This window comes from Muscardinus avellanarius (genome assembly GCF_963383645.1).
Source record: "Muscardinus avellanarius genome assembly, chromosome: 19".
Classification (NCBI taxonomy): domain Eukaryota; kingdom Metazoa; phylum Chordata; class Mammalia; order Rodentia; family Gliridae; genus Muscardinus; species Muscardinus avellanarius.
Window position 1 is genome coordinate 44,401,899 of NC_137805.1, and position 21,784 is coordinate 44,423,682.

A 21,784-nucleotide genomic window follows, 5' to 3' on the forward strand; every position below is an offset into this window, starting at 1 on the left:
AACCCGAGTTAGCCCTTGTTCAGGTAGTAAAACGGCAAAAGGCATTTCTAGCATAGGAAAGCCATGTAGGCAGAAGGCATGTTTGGACAATTGCAGTTTTAAAATCTCTGTATAATGTGTGTTAGCTGTTTATACTAAGTGTCTGATTCTGGTGTGCAGTGTGATTTTACAATTTTAATCAGTAACAATTTAATGCCAAGAGTGTGCTATATATAAAAAGAAATTTTGGAGAGGAAATAAGAGACAGAAGAATGGCCAAAAAGTAGTATTTGTAAAGCAGTATTGTGTAAACCTAAACTTCATGTTATAACTAATCCTCTTATTCTTTCTCATTCAGGCAGCTTAGACTGGTGTAGCTCTGCATTCCCATCCCCACTTGGAGTTAAATTTAGTTATATGGCTCCACCTTCAGCTGTAAATGTAAATCACTAAGTAATGAGAAAAGTTTTGACAATGAAAAATATTTAAGCTATCTCTTAAAGGAAGAGAGAAGGGTAGGGCAAATTATTTGATTTTGCCAGACATGGTTGTACACATTTAATCCCAGTACTTGGGAGGCTGAGACAGGAGAATTGCAATTTTGAGGACAGCCTTGGCAATAGTGACACTCTCATCAACCTAGTGAGTCCTGTTTCAAAATAAAAATAAAATAGGGCTAGGGATGTAGCTTGGAGGTAGAATGACCCTGGTTTCAATCTCCAGTGCCACACACACATACACATTATTTGATTTTCCCTTTCTGCTAAAGAAAGACTGCATTCCTGAGTTATATGAATTAATATTTTATAGGAAGTTTTTAGTATATATTTATTGGTGTATTAGGAAGTTTTAAAATATAATTCTAATATAGCTTTTGTATTTTCATATGGTATTTCCAAATGTACCTGTTTTTTTGTTTTTTGTTTTTTGCAGTACTGGGGATGGAACCCAGAGGCATTCTACCTCGCAGCTACACTCTACCCTAGTATTTTATTCTTTATTTTGAAACAGGATCTTACTGAGTTGCAAAGGTCCTCACTAAGTAGCTGAGTTTGTCCATGAACCACAATTCTCCTATCTTAGCCTCCCAAATGCTGGGATTACACGTGTGTGTCATTATGCCCGGCTATGTGTGTACCTGTTGTTTTGATTTCCCCATTTAGCCTTTTTATTATTTATTTATTTATTTATTTATAGTGGTACTGGGGATCCTGGAAGCCCTTCTACCTCCGGGCTACACTCCCAGACCTATTTTTTTTTTTTTTTTTTAATTTGGAAACAGGGTCTCTTAAGCCAGAGAGGCTGGCTCCTAACCAGCGCGATCCTCCTGTCTCCGCCACCCAAGCATGGGGATTACAAGCGTGTGCCACCACACCCGGCTCATTTAGCCTTTTTAAAGTACCTCTCAGAGTCGGGCGTGGTGATGCACACTTGTAATCCCAGTAATTGGGAGGCTGAGACAGGAAGACCCGTGGTTTGTGGACAGCCTCAGCTACTTAGTGAGGCCTTCTGCAACTTAGTGAGACTCTGTTTCAAAATAAAGAATAAAAAAACAGGACTGGAGGTGTAGCTCAGCAGGTTCCATCCTCAGTACTGGGGAAAAAAAAAAAAGTACCTCTTATCTGTCATTTTCTTTTTTTTTTTTTTTTTTTGGTGGTCCTGGGGTTCCTGGAAGCCCTTCTACCTCTGGGCTACACTCTCAGACCTATTTTTATACTTTTTTGTTTGGAAACAGGGTCTCTTAAGCCAGCGTGGCTGGCTTCAAACCTGCGCGATCCTCCTGTCTCTGCCTCCCAAGCGTGGGGATTACAAGCGTGCACCACCACGCCCGGCTGTCATTTTCTATTCTGTTGCCCTATTTTATTTCTCTTGTTAGCTTCTACTGAAAAACATAGTTGGCCTTATTGGGTCTCTTGCTAACAAACACCAAAGGGACCTGACCTAGCTTATGTATTAATAGTATATTAACATAAAAAGTATACTATACATATTATATACTCAGTAAATAAATTTATTGTTTTAATTAGATGCAGTATATATAAACAGTGATCGATCATCGAGTTCAGGTTTGAGTTTATCAAGCTCACCTAGAAAGTCTTCTTTGGGCTTCAGGAACAGTCTGGATAATGTGGACAAACAATACATTGTCTGGCTGGAGCATGACTGGCTTCATAAATTCATTATGGTTAAGGTTCCCACTTTCTAGTCACCCCTTAAAAGTGCAAAATTAAGATAAAATAAGCTAGACAGTTATTCATTTAAAAGGGAGGAATATGAGCTACAGATGTAGGTCAGTGGTAGAGCCTATGCCAAGTATGCCTGAGACCCCTAGCACCAATAACAATGAGTGGAGCAGTAATGCAAATAGCTATAGGAAAAGACCCAGGACTGGCTGGGCGTGGTGGCGCATGCTTGTAATCCCAGCATTCTGTAGGCTGAGACAAGAGGATCAAGGTTTGCAGACAGCCTCAGGTACTTAGGCCCTTTACAACTCAGTGAGGCCCTGTTTCAAAATAAAGAATAAAAAATAGGGCTGGGATGTAGCTCAGAGATAGAATGCCCCTGGGTTCCATCTCCAGTACTGGGGCGGGGGGCGGGGGAGGGATGCCAAGAACAGAACAATAAATAAACATTGTAGTAGGCCAGGTGTGGTGGCGCACACTTGTAATCCCAGCATTCAAGAGGTGGAGACCTAGGATCGAGTTTTACAGACAGGCTCAGCTACTTAGCGAAGCCCTTCACGACTCAGTGGCACTCTGTTTCAAAAAATATAAAGACTAAAAAATAGGGCTGGCGGTATAGCTCAGAGGTAGAATGCCCCCTGGGTTCCATCCCCAGTACCACAAACAAACATTACAGTAGGCCAAGCATTACCTTTTGTCTAAATTAGAAGTAACTGAGAAGAATAGAATATCCCATGTATTCTCCTACGGGCTGCCACAGGGTAGGGTCACTGAAGTTTTAGCATCCCTCTGTCTGCAGCTTCCAGATGGGTCATCTAATCATTGGGTCCCACTACAGGATATCGTCCACGTCAGGATTAAATAATTATTTTACCACACTGGGGCAAAGGAGACCTGCCCTTAAAATGTATTAGGTACTCTCTTCTTTATTATTTATTTTTTTTTAATTTATTTATTTTTGCAGTACTGAGGATAGAACATAGGGGCATTCTACCTCCTAGCTACCCCCCGAGTCCTATTTTCTTTTCTGGGCAGGTCTAGGGATGGAACCCAGAGGCATTCTACCTCCAGGCTGCATCCTCAGCCCTATTTTATTTATTCTTTTTTTGTGTGTATGTGGGTCTGGGGAAGGAACCCAGGGGCATTTGATCTCCAAGCTACACCCCCCTGCGCCCTATTTTTTATTTTTTATTTTGAAACAGGTCTCACTAAGTTGAGTAGGGCCTCACAAAGTAGCTGAAGCTGTCCACAAACCAATCCTCTGGTCTCAGCCTCCCAAATGCTGGGATTACACGTGTGCGTCACCACACCCAGCTTATTCTTTATTTTCAGTCTCACTAAGTTTTGGAGTACCTCACTAAATAGCTGAGGCTGGCCACGAACCTGCAATCCTCCCAAGTACTGGGATTATAAGTATGTGCTACCACACCTAGCTGTACTCTCTTCTTTAAAAGAAAAATGCAGCATCCAGCTATCATAAACATGGCCTTTGAGGGTCAACAATTAATTTTCCAAAACCAATTTTTCAGTCTCAAAATTGTTGAGATTTTAAGAAGACACTAGCACATTCTTTGTTTCTCTGGCTCATTTTTAGCAGAGCTTATTGCTCTAGCCTATGGTGCTCTTTGTTAGTTTTCTTTACAATACAGTAGCTACAAGTCATAGAAAAGCAGGGAAACAGTGCTTTATCTTTATTTAATCTGAAAGAAAGTAAACTTTCATTGTTTTTTTTTAATATTATTTTTAAATGACCACAAAGGAGTAAAGAAACTTTTCTTCTGTTGTATGGTCATGGAAAATGTAAACAACTATTCCATAGCACATCTTATAGTTTAAAGAATTCACAGAAAGTGTATCAAACACAGTACATTTATGTTGGTCATAATGGGTATATGGATGATGGTTAACTTTATACGTGAGGCTATTTGAGTATTGAATGCTAATAAAATAATAATATTTCTTTCTGAAATTGTGCTTTTTTTTTTTTTTTTTTTTTTTTTAAGGTGGCCAAGGAGCTGGTCCTCCTCAAAACCAGATGCAAGTTTCTCATGGGCCACCAAATATAATGCAGCCAAGCCTCATGGGAATTCATGGCAACATGAACAGCCAGCAGGCTGGTAGCTCTGGGGTTCCTCAGGTGAACCTGGGCAACATTCAAGGCCAGCCCCAGCAGGGCCCAGCATCTCAGCTGATGGGCATGCACCAACAGATTGTGCCCTCCCAGGGCCAGATGGTCCAGCAACAAGGAACTCTGAATCCTCAGAACCCTATGATCCTTTCAAGAGCTCAGCTTATGCCACAGGGCCAGATGATGGTGAACCCTCAGAACCAAAATCTTGGGCCTTCGCCTCAAAGGATGACCCCACCCAAGCAGATGCTGTCTCAGCAGGGCCCACAAATGATGGCGCCACATAACCAGATGATGGGGCCTCAGGGGCAAGTTTTGCTCCAACAGAACCCAATGATAGAACAGATCATGACCAATCAAATGCAGGGGAATAAGCAGCAGTTTAACACTCAGAACCAGTCCAATGTTATGCCGGGACCAGCACAGATAATGAGGGGACCAACTCCAAACATGCAAGGAAACATGGTGCAGTTTACAGGACAGATGTCAGGACAGATGCTGCCCCAGCAAGGGCCTGTGAACAATAGTCCATCTCAGGTTATGGGGATTCAGGGGCAGGTCCTGCGGCCACCAGGGCCCAGCCCTCACATGGCCCAGCAACATGGTGATCCTTCTACTACAGCAAATAATGATGTCAGCTTGTCTCAGATGCTGCCTGATGTTAGCATGCAACAAACCAACATGGTCCCTCCCCATGTGCAGGCCATTCAGGGAAATAGTACCTCGGGAAACCACTTCTCAGGCCATGGGATGCCCTTCAATGCACCTTTCAGTGGAGCACCCAATGGAAATCAAATGTCCTGTGGCCAGAATCCAGGCTTCCCAGTCAATAAGGATGTAACACTAACAAGCCCATTGTTGGTCAACTTATTGCAGAGTGACATCTCTGCAGGCCATTTTGGGGTAAACAATAAGCAAAATAATACCAACGCAAATAAACCGAAGAAGAAGAAACCCCCTCGGAAGAAGAAAAATAGTCAGCAGGATCTGAAGTAGGTTGTGATAATTTTGCCTCAAATTTTACTCATTTGTCTTTTTTCGTTTTTCTGTGATACCAGAGATTGAACCCAGGGGCATTCTACCTCTGAGCTACACCCCTAGCCCTGTTTTTTCTTTTTGAAACAGTATCTCACTAAGTTGATGAGAGTCTCACTTTTTGCTGAAGCTGTCCTCAAACCTCCTGTCATCCTCCTGTCTCAGTCTTCAAGTACTAGGATTACAAGCTTGTGCCACCCGGCTTCAATATATACCTCTAACAGATAAGGGTAGGTTTGGGTTTCTTTTATTTTGTTTTGTTGCAGTACCAAGATTGAATGCAGGGCCTTACATGTGCTAGGCAAGTACTCTACAACTGAACTACATTCCTAGCCCTGTTTATTTTTTCAGTCTTCCTGCCTCAGTCTCCTGAACATCAGGGATTACAGGCATATACCACCTCAACCATTTTGGACAGTTCTTTTTATGAGTACAAAGTAATACCATTAGCACATCTAGAAAACTAACACATCTTGGCTGAGAATGTAGCCCACTGGTAGAGCAGTTGCCCAGCAGGCATGAGGCCCTAGGTTCAATCCCTGGCACCACAAAACAACAAAACAAAGGATAGAAAACAAATGTTTCTTTAATAGTCTCACATTTCTACACAATGCTCACATTTCTCTATCTCAATTTGTTTTCTTTGTTTGCTTGTTTAAGGATCCAAACAATGTTCATATGTTGCAGTTGGCTGGTATATCTCTCTAGTCTTAGAAGTCTCGGGGGTTCTGACACTCAGAACCCAAAAGTAACCAGTGCTACCATATTGTGGCTCCACAAAGCATAGGCTTCAGGCTTCGTATGGCTATTGGAGAGTCAAAGAGGCCAAATGTTTTTGGGAATGAAAACTACTTACAGAGACTCACTGTTGTTTCTCAAATAAAGACGGTCCTTTGTCCAGGCACCTTTCCTTTAGGGGTTTTTAAATCATTCATAAAAGCTTAAGCCCCATGCCAAAGATCATTAGATGTGTTTTGTGTGGTACTGGGGATTGAACCTGGGACATTCTACCTCTGAGCTACATCCCCAGCCTATTTTTTATTCTTTATTTTGAAACAGAGTCTCACTGAGTTGCAAAGGCCCTCACTAAGTAGCTGAGGCTGTCCGCAAACTGTGATCCTCCAATCTCAGCCTCCCGAATGCTGGGATTATAAGCCTGCACCACCACGCCTGGCTAGGGGATGTTCATTTAAACAAGCTTAAATGTTCAAACTAAAACCAACTACCTTTATTCTAGCCTTTCTTCAACATTGGTTTTAATCTGATTGTATTGTTTGAACTTGCTGTTTCTTGAATCTTATACATTAAAAGTCAGTTAATTAGCCAGGAGTGCTAGCCTATAATCTCAGTACTTGGGAGGCTGAGACAGGAATATCACAGGCTCACAGCCAGACTCAACAATTTAGCGAGACCATGTGACAAAAAATAAGGACTGGTTGAGCCGGGCATGGTGGCACATGCTTGTAATCCCAGTACTTGGGAGACTGACACAAGGATCACGCAGGTTCGAAGCCAACCTCAGCTACTTAGTGAGGCTTTAGCAACTTAGTGAGACCCTGCTTCCAAATAAAATATAAAAATAGGTCTGGGAGTGTACCCGGAGGTAGAAAGCCCCTGGGTTTCATCCCCAATACCACACACACAAAAGGGGTAGGGGGTTGGTTATAGTTCAGGTAAAATGCCCCTGGATTCAATCACATTACCAAAAAAAAAGTCAGTTAATTGTATATTAGCAGCCTGTGTTTTTCTGAATTCCAACTTAAGCCTTTTAATTATCTAATGTTTTGGTACCTCATTCTAAATTAAATTTCTTACTACTGTCAACATTTTGGAATAGCAATTTTTATGAGGATAATTACTATCAATGTGTCCCAAACCAGGATAAGGTCTTAAAACATCTAAGGTATGAGTACATAAAAACCATGTTAGAAATTTATGAAAAGCACATGAAGTAAATACAGTACTGTTAGATTAAGTCAATTTTAACATTTAATGAAATTGCCAGATTATTTTTATGCCAATATTAAATATTTTATCCAGAAGAAAGAGACGTAAGTAATAGTAAGGATGATAGTACTTAAAAAGATTGTAGTTCCTTAGAAATATGGAAGTGGAGCCGGGCGTGGTGGCACACACTTGTAATCCCAGCATTTGGAGACTGAACCCAGAGGATCGCAGTTCGCCGACAGCCTTAGCTACTTAGTTAGGCCCTCCGCAACGTAGTGAGACCCTGTTTCAAAATAAAGAATAAAAGCTGGGCATGGTGGCTCATGCTTATAATCCCAGCATTCAGGAGGCTGAGACCGAGGATCGCTGTTCGCGGACAGCCTCAGCTACTTAGGCCCTCTGCAACTCAGTGAGACCCGGTTTCAAAATAAAGAATAAAAAATAGGGCAGGGGGTGTAGCTCGGAGGTCGAATGCCCCTGGGTTCCATCCCAGACCCGCAAAAAAAAAAAAAAAAGTTGAGCTAGTTTCATGTACTTCTATCAACTTACTCTCAAATGTGTTACTCATTTCTTAGCACCCCAGATAATCGCCCAGCTGTTATGGAGGAGGCAGATCAACAGCCCTTGCCTGGAGAACAAGGAATTAACTTGGACAACACAGGCCCTAAACTGCCCGAGTTTTCAAACCGGCCTCCAGGTAATAAAATGTAGCTATAGATTGGATGCTTGTCCTGATGTGTGCAGCAGGCTTCCTTCTCTTCAAAGAAAGTGATATTTTATTTTGTCTGCTAACCTAGTCTGCTTTAGCCATTTAATATGTCTAGTATTTGAAAGCTTTGCCTTGATGTTAAGCAAATATTTCAACTATAATATCTGAAGGTGCGCGTGCACACAAACACATATCCTGCTTAAATTATCTTCATTATTTAAAGTTCTCATAAAATTAGACCAAAATGTGAAGCTGGGTGTGTTGGTACATGCTTGTAATCCCAGTACTTGGGAGGCTGAGACAGAAGGATTGCAGATTTCAGGACACCTCAACAAATAATGAGACTCTCATCAACCTAGCAAGACCCTGTTTCAAAATTAAAATAAAAAAGGGCTGGGGGTATAGCTTGGAGTTAGAATACCTCTCCCATTACCATACACACACACACACACACACACACACACACACACACCACTTTAGACTGAAATGTGAAGTACCTCTTTATTCATGTCAATGTCAAGAGTCTATTTGGCATCAGAATCAAGTAAGATTAAATAGAGATGTTTTTACTTGAATCCTCCTTGCCTGCCTTTTCTATAGTCTGCTCCTGGGGCCTTCTCAAAGCAGGGAACTGCCAGGGTTTGAACTACTAGGGACTAAAGGAAATCTTTTTTATAGAAGTTTACCATAGATGTTTAAAACATCAGAGATATATAAAGAATGAAAGACATACTCATGAGCTTACTACTAGCTTAATAATGAACAATTCCAACATTGTTGAAGCCCAGTTCTGATCATAAAATATTATCCTTTAAATGTTGATAAATTATGCTTTAAAAGAAAAAGGTTTTAAGTTCATTTCTTCCAACCCAGTTGTTTAGAACCAAGGCCAGCTGCCATAATATCTCTAGACCTGGTTGCTCCTGGTCTGAGCAGGAATTTGTAACTTTATTTCCTCATGACACAGTTGAAGATGTCAAACCCTCTACACTCAGGCCACTCTCCCCTGTCTACAAAGAGTTATGTTTTATGCTACTTTATAGCATATAAATAAGGTGATGTTAGAGCTTAACTTTACTCTTAATTTATATATGTTAAGGGAATTTAAAAAAGTAAATCCATCGTGATGTCAATACTTTGTGTTATTACAAATTACTTGAGCATATGACAGTTCCCATCAGTGAGTTGCAGCAGCACATTGAGACTGGGAGTTTGCCAGTCTTTGGCAAGTATGTCCTGAAGGCCTTGTGAGCATGAAGGCTACTGGAGCTTGTAGGCTAAATTTGGCCTATAATGGGTTTGAATTGCCCTGCTGCATCTTAAGCAAAAACCTAAATTAACATGCCTTTAGAAAGGGAAGCTAGAGCAGGTGTGGTGGTGCATGCTTGTAATCCTAGCATTGAGACAGGAGGAACCTTTGCAACTCATTGAGACCATGCTTCAAAATAAAGAATAAAAAAATAAAATAGTGCTGGGGGTGTTCCTTGAGGTAGAATGCCTCTGGGTTCCATCCCCAGTACCGAGAGAGAGGGGGGGGGTAGGGAGGGAGGGAGGGAGGGAGGGAGAGAGAGAGAGAGAGAGAGAGAGAGAGAGAGAGAGAGAGAGAGAGAATATCTAAAGCCAAGTGAGGTGGCACATGCCTATAATCTCAGTACTTGGGAGACTGAGACAGGAGGATTGCAAGTTCAAGGACAACCTCAACAAGTAATGAGATTCTCATCAGCCTAGTGAAACCCTGCCATGGTGGTGCATGCTTGTAATCCCAGTACTTGGGAGGCAGAGACAGGAGGATTGCAGGTTTGCAGCCAGCCTCACCTCAGCTACTTAGTTGAAGCCTTCTGCAGCTTACTGAGACCCTGTTTCAAACTAAAAAAGATAAGGCCAGGAGTGAAACTTGGAGATAGAATGACCCTGGATTCCATACACAAACACAAAATGAGTAAATAAGGCTGGGGTGTCACTCGGAGGTAGAATACCCCTGGGTTCAATCCTCGGTACTGAAAAAGGTGAGGGGGGGCATCTACTCTGTGATTTTCGCAGTGTTCACAGGATTCCTCTTGTTTTATAGCAGCCTGTTTCTCTTCTTTACTACCTGCTTGGCCCTTAAAGGCATATGCATTTGCATCCCGTAACTAGTAAATTTGTTTGAGTTTTGTACGGGCAGTGAATCATATGTCCTGGCTTTCCCTCTCCACCATTCTGTCACATCAACACCAATCTGTCTTCTCACTAGTGTACTTTTTTTTTTTTTTGGTACTGGGGATGGAACCCAGGGGCATTCTACCTACGATCTACACTGCCAGCCCTAGTTTTTTATTCTTTATTTTGAAACAGGGTCTCACTGAGTTGCAAAGGGCCTCACTAAGTAGTTGAGACTGTCCACGAACTGCAATCCTCTTGTCTCAGCCTCCCAAATACTGGGATTACAAGCGTGCGCCACCACACCTGGCTCACTAGTGTACTTTGGACTGCTGCCTCCAACTTCTGGACCTATTATTGTAGCCATGCCTATAGTTACTACTTTCAAGAGGCCACTGTATTGTCTATGCTGCACTCTTTGGTATTTACTATGCTGTCTGGTAAGCTGATTTTAAAGATGGAAGGCATCTATGTAATAGCCCTGACATAAATGGACTTTTGCAAAAATTATAATTTTTCTAATATAATTTTCCTAATGTGGGAATCCCAGACTAGATGTAAAAAATAAAAACCCACTGTGTTTGACCTGTAGAAATGCCTTGTATTGTTGGCTTTATAAATGTCAAGAAGTTATTTGGGCCAGGGGTAGTTGCACATGCCTATAACCCCAGTATTTGCAATACTGAGACAGAAAGATTCCCAATTAGAGGACATCCTCAGCACCTTAATGAGAACCTCAGCAACCTAGCAAGACCCTGTTTCAAAATAAAAAGTAAAAAGGGATGTAACTGAGAGGTAGAATGCTGCTCTGTACAAAAAAAAAAAAAAAAAGTTACTTGGGCCTAAACCAGAAAAGGATTTTAAAGAAAATCTTCAAACCCGGATTCTACATTTCTACATTCTACACATTGTACTCATTAGTACAGTGAAAATCTTTGACCAGAAGACATTAATGAGCTATTGCGCACAGATTCTGACCCACAGCATTTGGTCACTGCTTTGTTAAAATCTTGAGCCAGCATTTCCTTCCACTACCAGAGCCAACCATTCACATTCCTGGGCCTTCTTAAAAACCTAGCCAGGTAATCCCAGCATTTGGGAGGCTGAGACAGGAGGATCACGGTTCAAGGACAGCCTCAGCTACTTAGGCCCTTTGCAACTTAGTGAGACCCTATATCAAAATAAAGAATAAAAAATAGGGCTGGGGGTGTAGCTCAGAGGTAGAATGCCCCTGGGTTTTATCCTCAGTACCAGGAAAAAAACAAAACAAACCTTCTGAGTGTATTTTTCTTACAACATTGGAATAATCTAGTTTGTGAAGCTATCCCAGCTAGCTGGCCACTTTATCCCACTGAACCACCTTACTCTTGATTTGATTATCTTTCTCTTCTTTCTGCTGATTTTGTAAGGTTTTTGTTCTAAAATGCTAAATAAAATCTTCACAAAAGAGAATCATTTGAGATATTGCCATCTACAAATGTGAAAGGTATTAACCCTCTGAGTTCTTTTCCAAAAAATACTTTTTATTCCTAAGGGCTGTGCTTCTGGCTTATTCACCAATTGTGGATTCAAAGGAAATGTTTCTCCATAAAGAGGTTTGCATATAAGAAAGTAAATGGAAATTAATATGCACAAACGCTTTGGTGCCCTCATTTCATTTTCAGTATGTATTCTCAGCCTCTGATGCCCCTGCTGTTTATTAAACTGATGTATACCAAAGGTTAGTTTAATTAAGTTGTTTTCCCCCAAAGGACTGAGGCCAAAGGATGCAGCATAGTGTATGGAGCCAATGGATTGGAGTAATCTTAAATGCTTCTTAAGAACTGAATCCTAGACTTTAATATTTCCCTTCTGTTGAAAGAATTGAAAAGCTATCTTCAGTGCTGGTGTTTTCAATAAAACCAAAGCTTAAACTAGTCCTCTAAGTGAATCCTAAATGGTTTACTTCATTCACATGTACAACAAAATACTGATTCTGTCCAATGCTGGTGAGCAGTCGCTTACTCATGATGGAGTTTTTCTCTCCTGTGTGGCTGGAGGAGACGTAGACATTTGCAGTGCGTAGCAGAGTGCCTTTCAGAGTCTTAGTACAATAATGCCTCATTCAGACCCTGCATGCTGAGAGCTCCAGGTTCTTAATGCTTTGCTTTTTGCTTCCTTAAGCAGTGTGCCTTTTTGCTCATGTCATAACGAGGGGCTGCCACCTGCCCCGGGAGCAGGAATGTCTGAGCTGTTTGTGCAGTCCTGCCACCTACATGAGTATTGCTTGGCTATACTCTAAAGGTAGCAATGTTTTCCTGCTGAAGTCTAACTTCCCTGATTTTGGGGACTTGTTTTAGGTTATCCTACTCAACCAGTTGAACAGAGGCCACTGCAGCAGATGCCTCCTCAACTCATGCAGCATGTGGCACCCCCACCACAGCCACCACAGCAACAGCCACAGCCACAACTGCCTCAGCAGCAGCAGCAGCAGCAGCAGCCTCCACCTCCTAGTCAGCCGCAGTCTCAGCAGCAACAGCAACAGCAAATGATGATGATGCTCATGATGCAGCAAGATCCCAAATCCATTAGGCTTCCAGTCTCCCAAAATGTTCATCCCCCAAGGGGACCTCTGAACCCAGACTCCCAGAGAATGCCCGTGCAGCAGAGTGGCAATGTACCTGTCATGGTCAGTTTGCAAGGACCTGCTGTGCCACCATCACCGGATAAACAAAGAATGCCAATGCCTGTGAATACTCCCTTGGGAAGTAATCCGAGGAAAATGGTATACCAGGATAACCCACAGAATCCTTCTAGCTCACCATTGGGAGAAATGTCTTCACTTCCTGAAGCAAGTGGCAGTGAAGTACCATCTGTCTCAGGAGGCCCAAATAACATGCCTTCACATTTAGTAGTTTCTCAGAATCAGTTAATGATGACAGGGCCCAAACCTGGACCATCACCCCTTTCAGCAGCTCAAGGTACAACTCCCCAGCAGCCCCCTGTAAATTCCCTTCCCAGCAACCATGGCCACCACTTTCCAAATGTGGCTGCTCCAACTCAGACATCTAGACCTAAAACACCAAACAGAGCCAGCCCCAGACCCTATTATCCTCAGACACCCAACAACCGTCCTCCCAGCACAGAACCTTCAGAAATCAGTTTGTCACCAGAAAGACTCAATGCCTCCATAGCAGGACTCTTCCCTCCACAGATTAATATTCCTTTACCTCCTAGGCCAAATCTAAACAGGGGCTTTGATCAGCAAGGCCTAAATCCAACAACTCTGAAGGCCATAGGGCAAGCACCTTCAAATCTTACCATGAATAATCCTTCCAATTTTACTGCCCCGCAGACTCACAAATTAGATTCTGTGGTGATGAATTCTGGAAAACAGTCTTCTGGAGCAACAAAACGAGCAAGTCCAAGCAACAGTCGCAGGTCTAGTCCTGGGTCCAGTAGGAAAACCACCCCAAGTCCTGGGAGGCAAAATGCAAAGGCCCCCAAACTTACTCTGTCCTCTCAAACAAATGCAGCCCTGTTGCAGAATGTAGAGTTGCCAAGAAATCTGTTGGTCAGCCCCACTTCTCTGGCCAATCCCCCTGTGCCTGGGAGCTTTCCTAACAACAGTGGGCTGAATCCTCCAAATCCCACTGTGCCTGTGGCTGCAGTAGGGGCTGTTCTTGAGGATAATAAGGAAAGCTTAAATATGCCTCAGGACAGTGATTGCCAGAATTCCCAGGGTAGGAAGGAGCAGGTAAATGTTGAGCTAAAAGGAGTTCCTGCCCAAGAAGTTAAAATGGTTGTCCCTGAAGATCAACCCAAAAAGGATGGGCAACCTTCGGATCCTAACAGACTTCCCAGTGTTGAAGAGAACAAAAATTTGGTGTCTCCTGCCATGAGAGAAGCACCAACATCATTAAGTCAACTTCTTGACAACTCTGGAGCTCCTAACGTGACCATTAAACCCCCTGGGCTTACAGATCTGGAAGTAACATCTCCAGTAGTTTCGGGGGAGGACCTTAAAAAAGCATCTGTCATTCCCACACTGCAGGATCCGTCCTCTTCTAAAGAACCCTCTAATTCCCTCAATTTACCTCCCAGTAATGAGCCGTGTTCAACTCATGTGCATCCAGAATTGAGCGAGGTCAGTTCTAATGTTGCACCAAGCATCCCTTCAGTAATGTCAAGGCCCGTCAGCTCTTCCTCCATTTCTACTCCCTTGCCCCCAAATCAAATAACTGTGTTTGTCACTTCCAATCCCATAACCACTTCAGCTAACACATCAGCAGCCTTGCCAACCCATTTGCAGTCTGCATTGATGTCTACTGTTGTCACAATGCCCAGTGTGGGTAGCAAGGTTATGGTTTCTGAAGGACAGTCAGCTGCTCAGTCTAATGCCCGGCCTCAGTTCATTACACCTGTCTTTATCAATTCATCCTCAATAATTCAGGTTATGAAAGGATCTCAGCCAAGCACAATTCCTGCAGCCCCACTGACAACCAACTCTGGCCTGATGCCTCCCTCTGTTGCAGTTGTTGGCCCTTTACACATACCTCAGAACATAAAATTTTCTTCCACTCCTGTACCACCTAATGCCCCTTCCAGTAGTCCTGCTCCAAACATCCAGACAAGTCGATCCTTAGTCCTTAACTCACGAGCCACTCCTGTTCAGCTTCCTTCCCCACCTTGTACATCTTCTCCAGTTGTCCCTCCTCATCCCCCTGTTCAGCAAGTGAAAGAATTGAATCCAGATGAGGCTAGTCCTCAGGTGAACACTTCAGCAGATCAGAGCACTTTGCCCTCTTCACAGTCAACCACAATGGTTTCTCCTCTTTTGACCAATAGTCCAGGCTCCTCTGTCAACCGGCGAAGCCCAGTCTCATCCAGTAAGGGCAAAGGAAAAGTGGACAAAATTGGCCAGATTTTGCTGACCAAAGCATGTAAGAAAGTTACAGGCTCTCTCGAGAAAGGGGAAGAGCAATATGGTGCAGATGGAGAGACTGAAGGCCAAGGGATAGAGACCACAGCTCCTGGGCTCATGGGAACAGAGCAGTTATCCACAGAGCTGGACAGTAAAGCCCCAACGCCCCCAGCACCTACTCTACTAAAAATGACCTCTAGCCCTGTGGGCCCAGGCTCCGCCTCAGTAGGACCCAGCTTACCTGGTGGTACTCTTCCCACCAATGTACGCTCAATAGTACCCCCTCTGGTGTCCTCCGAGCTCATCTCCACAACGCCGACCACAAAAAACAATCACGGCGGCATAGCATCCAAGCCACTTGCAGGTGGCCTAGTGGAGGAGAAGGTGGGATCCCATCCAGAGCTTCTACCCAGCATAGGTATGTACTTGGGCTTGACATCTCCTTTCAGAGTGTTTTGATGACCCCTCCCATAAGAGAGAAAGCATGACTTTTCTACTCATAGTAAAAAGAGTGGGCTAAATGGCAATAATGGTAGTTTTATTTATTGAAAATATGCTGGAAGCCGGGCATGGTGGCACATGTCTGTAATCCCAGTGCTTGGGAGGCTGAGACGTGAGGATTGCAGGTTTGAAGTCAGCCTCAGCAATTTAATGAGGCTCTCGGCAACTTAGCGAGACCCCGTTTCCAAATAAAAAATAGGGCTAGGGGTGTAGCCTGGAGGTAGAAGGCCCCTAGGTTCCACTCCTAGTACCTAAAAAAGAAGAAAATAAATGGGAAAATATGCTTTTAATTCCCATGTTAAGTTTACACTTAAGTTGACATGTTTCTCAACTCTTGAAAAAATGTTTCATACATATATGTTAATATATTTCACATTTCATATTTACATGTTTTTAGTTACGAGGGAACATTTTTATATACATTCTCTCACATAATCTTCATACCAACCATGCTAGGTAGTCTCACCCCATACTAGGAGTGAGAAGATAGAAACTTATAGAAGGTCAGTATTCATTTCTATACTGTGAGCCCCTAGCCTGACACTGTCCCTTAAATGTGAATAGCAGCTTCTGCAGGTTTCTTTTACCATGAAGAAGGCTTGCTCACAACTGTGTCAGAGCATGTTCTCCTTGTCCCATTTTCATTGTGCTCTACCTCATGGACCATTCCCTTTCAGTTTAAGCAGAAAAGAAATTTTCAGAAAAATTAGATTTTGTGATAACAGTCATAGAATGGTCAAAGTGGTGAAGTGTCAGATAGGCTTGGGATGGTATCACAGCACCAGCATTTAGCAACCATATGGGCAGTTTACTTGACCACTCCAAACTTTTATTTTTCTGCTTTGTAATATGGGGACAATAGTAGTTGTAAGATTACATGAGGCTATTAGGCATATAATGTGCTTAGCACAGGGCTAAGAATATAGTGACTGATCAATAAATGGTTTGAAAGTATTACCAGTTTCCTTTTCTACGATCTCTTTGTAAATTGTGGTTGTCTAGTTCAGAATATTTCCAAGATGGGTTAATAATGGAAGCAACTCTCAATCCCATCCCTGCTCCCTTTCCAACCCCATGTTCCCCTTCTTCCTGTGAGACTTAAACAGTATATGTGCTCCATTTCCCCAAAGGCAATTAAGTCCCACACTGCCCAGACCTGGGAGGACCTCTGCAATATCCTAGGTCAGCTATAGTGCCTGCCTTATTTATACAGCTAAAATGCTTTGAGCCAGCCACGCATAGTGGTGTGTGCCTGCACTCCCGGTACTTGGGAGGTTGAGATAGGAGGATCACAAGTTAGAGGCCAATCTTGGCAACTTAGCAAGATCCAGTGTCAGAAAGGGCTGGGCTTGGGCTAGGCCAGGCCTAGTGCATGCGTGTAATCCCAGTACTTGGGAGGCTGAGACAGGAGGATTGCAGGTTCAAAGCGAGCCTCAGCAATGTAGGGAGGTACTCAGTAACCTATTGAGGCCCTGTTTCCAAATAAAGAAATTTAAAATATTGGGCTGGGGGCATAGCTTAGAAGTAGACTCCCTCTATGTTCAGTTCCCAGTACCAAGAAAAGGGGAGGCTAGAGATGTAGCTCAGTGGTAGAGTGCCCCTGGGTTCAATCCCTAGTACCCCCCCACACACAGGCTTTGAGTGCTGACAGCAGAAAGAACACAAGCTTCAAGTGATGGTCAGAGTTCAGATTTTAGTTCCATTGATTACTAGTTACAGTCAGGTGAGTTCCTTGTACTTTACCTTTGAAGCAGATCATAATTCCTACCTACCAGAATTCATACAAGGGTTCAGTGAGAGGATTTACATCAAATGGCTGGAACACTGCTTCATGGGAAGCAGTGGGCAGGCTAATTTCCCTTCTCTCCACCTCTATTTACTTCAGTGTTACAAGAGGCACAAGGCAAACTCCTGCATAGAGTTTGCTGCCTTAATAGGAGACAAAAGACTTCAGACAGAGGGTGGGGACTCTGTGTTTCATGTTTGAGTTCTGTTGACCCTGAGAAATTTTTAAAAAACTACCTGGTGTGACTTGAATATGTTCTGTGCTATGAAAGATTTCCATTTCTACTTTATTTTAGGAAACTTTCTACTACTAAGAATAACGATGTAATTAGAAAATATTTATATTCAGATTTATATATAATACATAATATACATAATATATATATATATCACACAAATGTGCATATATATATATTACATAAATTGACCCTCAACAAGCCAAAAATGTATGTGCTAATGTTCTCATGGGTCCTCGAGAAATTAATACTCCTAAGTAAATAGTATTCTTTGTCACATAGTGTTAAAGTAGTTGATTTGTTAAGTGAATAATAAAATGTACTTGTAATTTCAAGGTCAGCTTCCAGTATTACAGAGTACTTGAACTAACTGCTAGTTTATCTTTATGTATTTCTCTAGAATATTTTTATGGTCCAAATATAAATATTTTCTAATTATTTCATCATTGTTCTTTTAGTACTAGAGTAGAAAGTTTCCTAAACTGAAATAGAAATACCCTGTAAGAGTATGGTGTTCCAGCAATTATTTAGTCTTTGATTCAGTTAATGCTTTCTGCTTTATTTAGGAAAGAAAGTAAAAGGTCTGTAATTTTTTTTCTCACTTTAGCCTCTTCACAGAATTTGGTCCCAAAGGAAACGCCAGCCACAGCACTGCAGGGGGCTGTTGCCAGGTCAGGTAAGGCACACTCTGGAGAAACATGTTGGAGTGGGATGGGTCACATGCAAAGGAACTGCTTCTGTCCTGAAGGCCACATGTTCTCCTGACAGGGAATGGCTGGAACAGTCTTACCTGTTTGCTTCCAGGATGACTGGTTGAGTTTACGTAGGACCCAGAGATTATTTTCCCCAACCCACTTACTCTTACGAATTTGTCAGTATTGGCCAGGGAACTCAAGAAAGGTATCTCTGTGTCTGTCATCTGCCATCCAGCCATGAGTGGTGTCCACCGCAGAGTTTGCCCTATTCCTGACCCTGGCACCCGTAGCTGGCAGCTGACTAACTGGCATATGGTGAGTTTCTGGAGTGGCAGGCATTAATGCACAAGATAATGCTTACCTTACAGGTAAGCCTCTGACAGGATCAGAGGCTTGCTCAGACAGCCTCTCCTATAGTGAGGTCACCATTCCTCTAGAGAGGCCGTCATTTCAGTCATCTCTAGATGGCATTAAGCTTCTCCCCCGTGACTGAGATATTGTAAATAGCACTAGGGATGTTTTTTCTGGAAACCATGGTAACCTGACAAGTAATTGCTATGGGATGCTGAGTCAGCTCTGAACACTTGGGATCCTAGTGGCAGTAACAGTACTGTTCTTCCTTCATATATTAGATTGCAGAAGGAGATAAATATCATAGCTATATTACTATTTCATTTTGCTTGACCCTTTGTTTTTGTAGATTATTGAGGGATACAAAAGAAAGTACAACTGGTTCCCATAGGGAAGTTAGACTATCATTGAAGGTGTACACATTTATTTATTTTTGTAATACATTTGGAAACAGGGTCTCACTAAGTTGATAAGAGTCTCACTATTTGCTGAGGCTATCCTCGGCAAACCTGAGATCTTTCTGTCTCAGCCTCCCAAGTACTGGGATTACAAGCATGTGCTACACCTGGCCCATGTGATTATTTTAAAACTTGCTTCAGGGTGCTATATCCTGGATGATGGTAAGCCTTTGGACTGTACATTCAGGGAAAGACCAGGCCTCTGTAAAGAATGTATGAGCAGAAAATATTTCAGACATCCAGATTCTTTCTTTGTTACCAATTGCCCACATGATAACTGACATTGTGCTGAGCATTTGGGAAAGATAGAATAGAACAAATTATTTAGAAAAGAAAAGGGGTCTTATAATAAAACTCACTTTTTTTTTCCTAAACTGCGGATAGAACTCGGGCATTTTACCTATGAGCTACACCCTCAGCCCTATTTTTTAGTCTTTATTTTTGAAATGCCCAGAGGCATTTGACCTCCGAGCTACACCACCTGCCCAATTTTTTATTCTTTATTTTGAAACAGGGTCTCACTGAATTGTGAAGGGCCTCACTAAGTAGCTGAGGCTGTCCATGAACCGCGATCCTCTGGTCTCTGCCTCCCAAATGCTGGGATTACAAGCATGCACCACCAGGCCCAGCCTTAAAACTCACTTTTTTGTAAGAAAAGGAACAATTAAAAAAGGAAGGGAATTCCATTTCTTGGCCTCTTTACTCCAGAAAAGACTTTACAATTATCATGTTCCCTTTTCAGAGTAATTGGCCCAAGGGCCCTGTTCCATTGTAAAGTTTGGCTTAAATGAATTTCCTTAAAATATCGTCAGAGTCCTCCACTTAAAATCAGCAGTGCTAGTGTTAAATCTCAAAATCAGCCAAGCATGGTACTGCACACCTGTAATCCCAGTACTCTAGAGGCTAGGACAGAAGGATTGTGTTTTGTTTTGTTTGTTTTATAGTACTGAGGATTAAACCCCAAAGTATTAATTCTACCTCGGTGCTACACCCTCATCCCTTTTTTTTTTTTTTTTTTTTTTTTGTGGTGCTGGGGTTCCTGGAGGCCCTTGTATCTCCTGGCCACACTCCCAGACCTATTTTATATTTTTATTTGGAAACAGGGTCTCCTAAGCCAGCGCGCGCAGCTGGCTTCGAACCAGCGCGATCCTCCTGTCTCCGCCTCCCAAGCACGGGGATTACAAGCATGCGCCACCACACCCGGCATCCCTCTTATTTTTAATTTTTAATTTTATTTTTAATTTTACTAAGTTGTGGAGAGCCTTGCTAAGTTGCTGAGGCTGGCCTTGGACCTGTGATCCCCCATCTCAGCCTCCTAAGTACTGAGATTATGGTGTGTGCCACCACACCCAGCTTGATATCTATTTCGTGTAGAGGGATTTCCAGAACTGATGGGTTAGACAGGAAGCTAAGTAGCAAATGAGAAACAAGGCTACCCACCTGCCATCATCATTGAAGGCAGAGTAGTTCAGCTTCTTCACATGAAAAGCTTCATGAACATGATTATCATGGAAGTCATAATAATAGCTAATTAATACTAAATATTACTAAGCATCAGGTGCCTTACACTAAGATTTTAGTATGCATTCTCTCATTTAATCTTCTTAACTTTGAAATGGGTAAAGCGGTTATTTCTGTTTTTTCTATGAGGCATTGAACACTGAGAGGTCAAGTAATTTGCTTTGCCCAGGATCACATGATTAGTAAGCATTGAGGTCAGTATTTTAAGCCAGCATATTTAGGAGGCTGAGACAGGAGGATCATGGTTCACAGACAGCCTCAGCTACTTTAGTGAGATCTTTTGCAACTCAGTGAGACTCTGTTTCAAAATACAGACTAAAGCCGGGCGTGGTGGTGCATGCCTGCAATCACCACGTGGGAGGCGGAGACAGGAGGATCGCACAGGTTCAATGCCAGCCACACGCGCTGGCTTAGGAGACCCTGTTTCCAAATAAAAATATAAAATAGGTCTGAGAGTGTAGCCCGGAGGTAGAAGGGCTTCCAGGAACCCCAGTACCACACACACACACAAAAAAAAAGATATATAATAGAAGAAGCGGACAGCCTCAGTTTTTAAGTGAGGCCCTCTCCAACTTAGTGAGACCCTGTTTCAAAATAAAGAATAAAAAATAGGGCAGGGGGTGTAGCTCGGAGGTCAGATGCCTTTGGGTTCCATCCCCAAACCCACAAAAAAAAAAGAATAAAAGCTGGGCATTGTGGTGCACACTTGTAATACCAATACTTGGGAGGCAGAGACAGAAGGCTCACAGGTTTGAGGACAACCTCAGCAACTTAGATCTGCTGCAATTTAATGAGACCTCATTTCAAAAATAAAAGAATAAGCCAGGTGTGGTGGTGCATGTTTGTAATCCCAGTACCTGAGAGGCTGAAACAGGAGGATTGCAGGTTCACCACCAGCCTCAGCGTTTTTGTTTGTTTGTTTGTTTGTTTGGGGTTTTTTTTTTTTTTTTGCAGGGTCTGGGGATGGAACCCAGAGGCATTTGACCTCTGAGCTACACCCCCTGTCCCATTTTTTTAGTCTTTATTTTGAAACAGGGTCTCACTGAGTTGCAAAGGGCTTCACTAAGTAGGTGAGGCTGTCTGCGAACCGCAATCCTCTGGTCTCAGCCTCCCAAATGCTGGGATTACAAGTGTGTGCCACCACACACGGCAGCCTTAGCTATTTAGTGAGGCCCTCTGCAACTTATTGAGACGCTGTTTCAAAATAAAAAATA

The 21,784-nt window shown here is 42.6% G+C and overlaps 1 protein-coding gene across 2 annotated transcripts in view; it reads left to right on the forward strand.

The window, feature by feature from the left end:
- NCOA6 (nuclear receptor coactivator 6) overlaps window positions 1–21,784 on the forward strand; it is a gene marked incomplete at both ends in the record, with an annotated part of 76,259 nt that overhangs the window by 25,671 nt on the left and 28,804 nt on the right. Inside the window, 4 exons of one of the 2 annotated variants that reach the window (XM_080716309.1) lie at window positions 4,166–5,282; window positions 7,848–7,969; window positions 12,460–15,441; window positions 18,153–18,221. In XM_080716309.1, the coding sequence (XP_080572435.1) occupies window positions 4,166–5,282; window positions 7,848–7,969; window positions 12,460–15,441; window positions 18,153–18,221 (4,290 nt within the window). The remainder of the gene's footprint in view (window positions 1–4,165; window positions 5,283–7,847; window positions 7,970–12,459; window positions 15,442–18,152; window positions 18,222–21,784) is intronic. The other variant, XM_080716310.1, reaches the window with a different exon arrangement.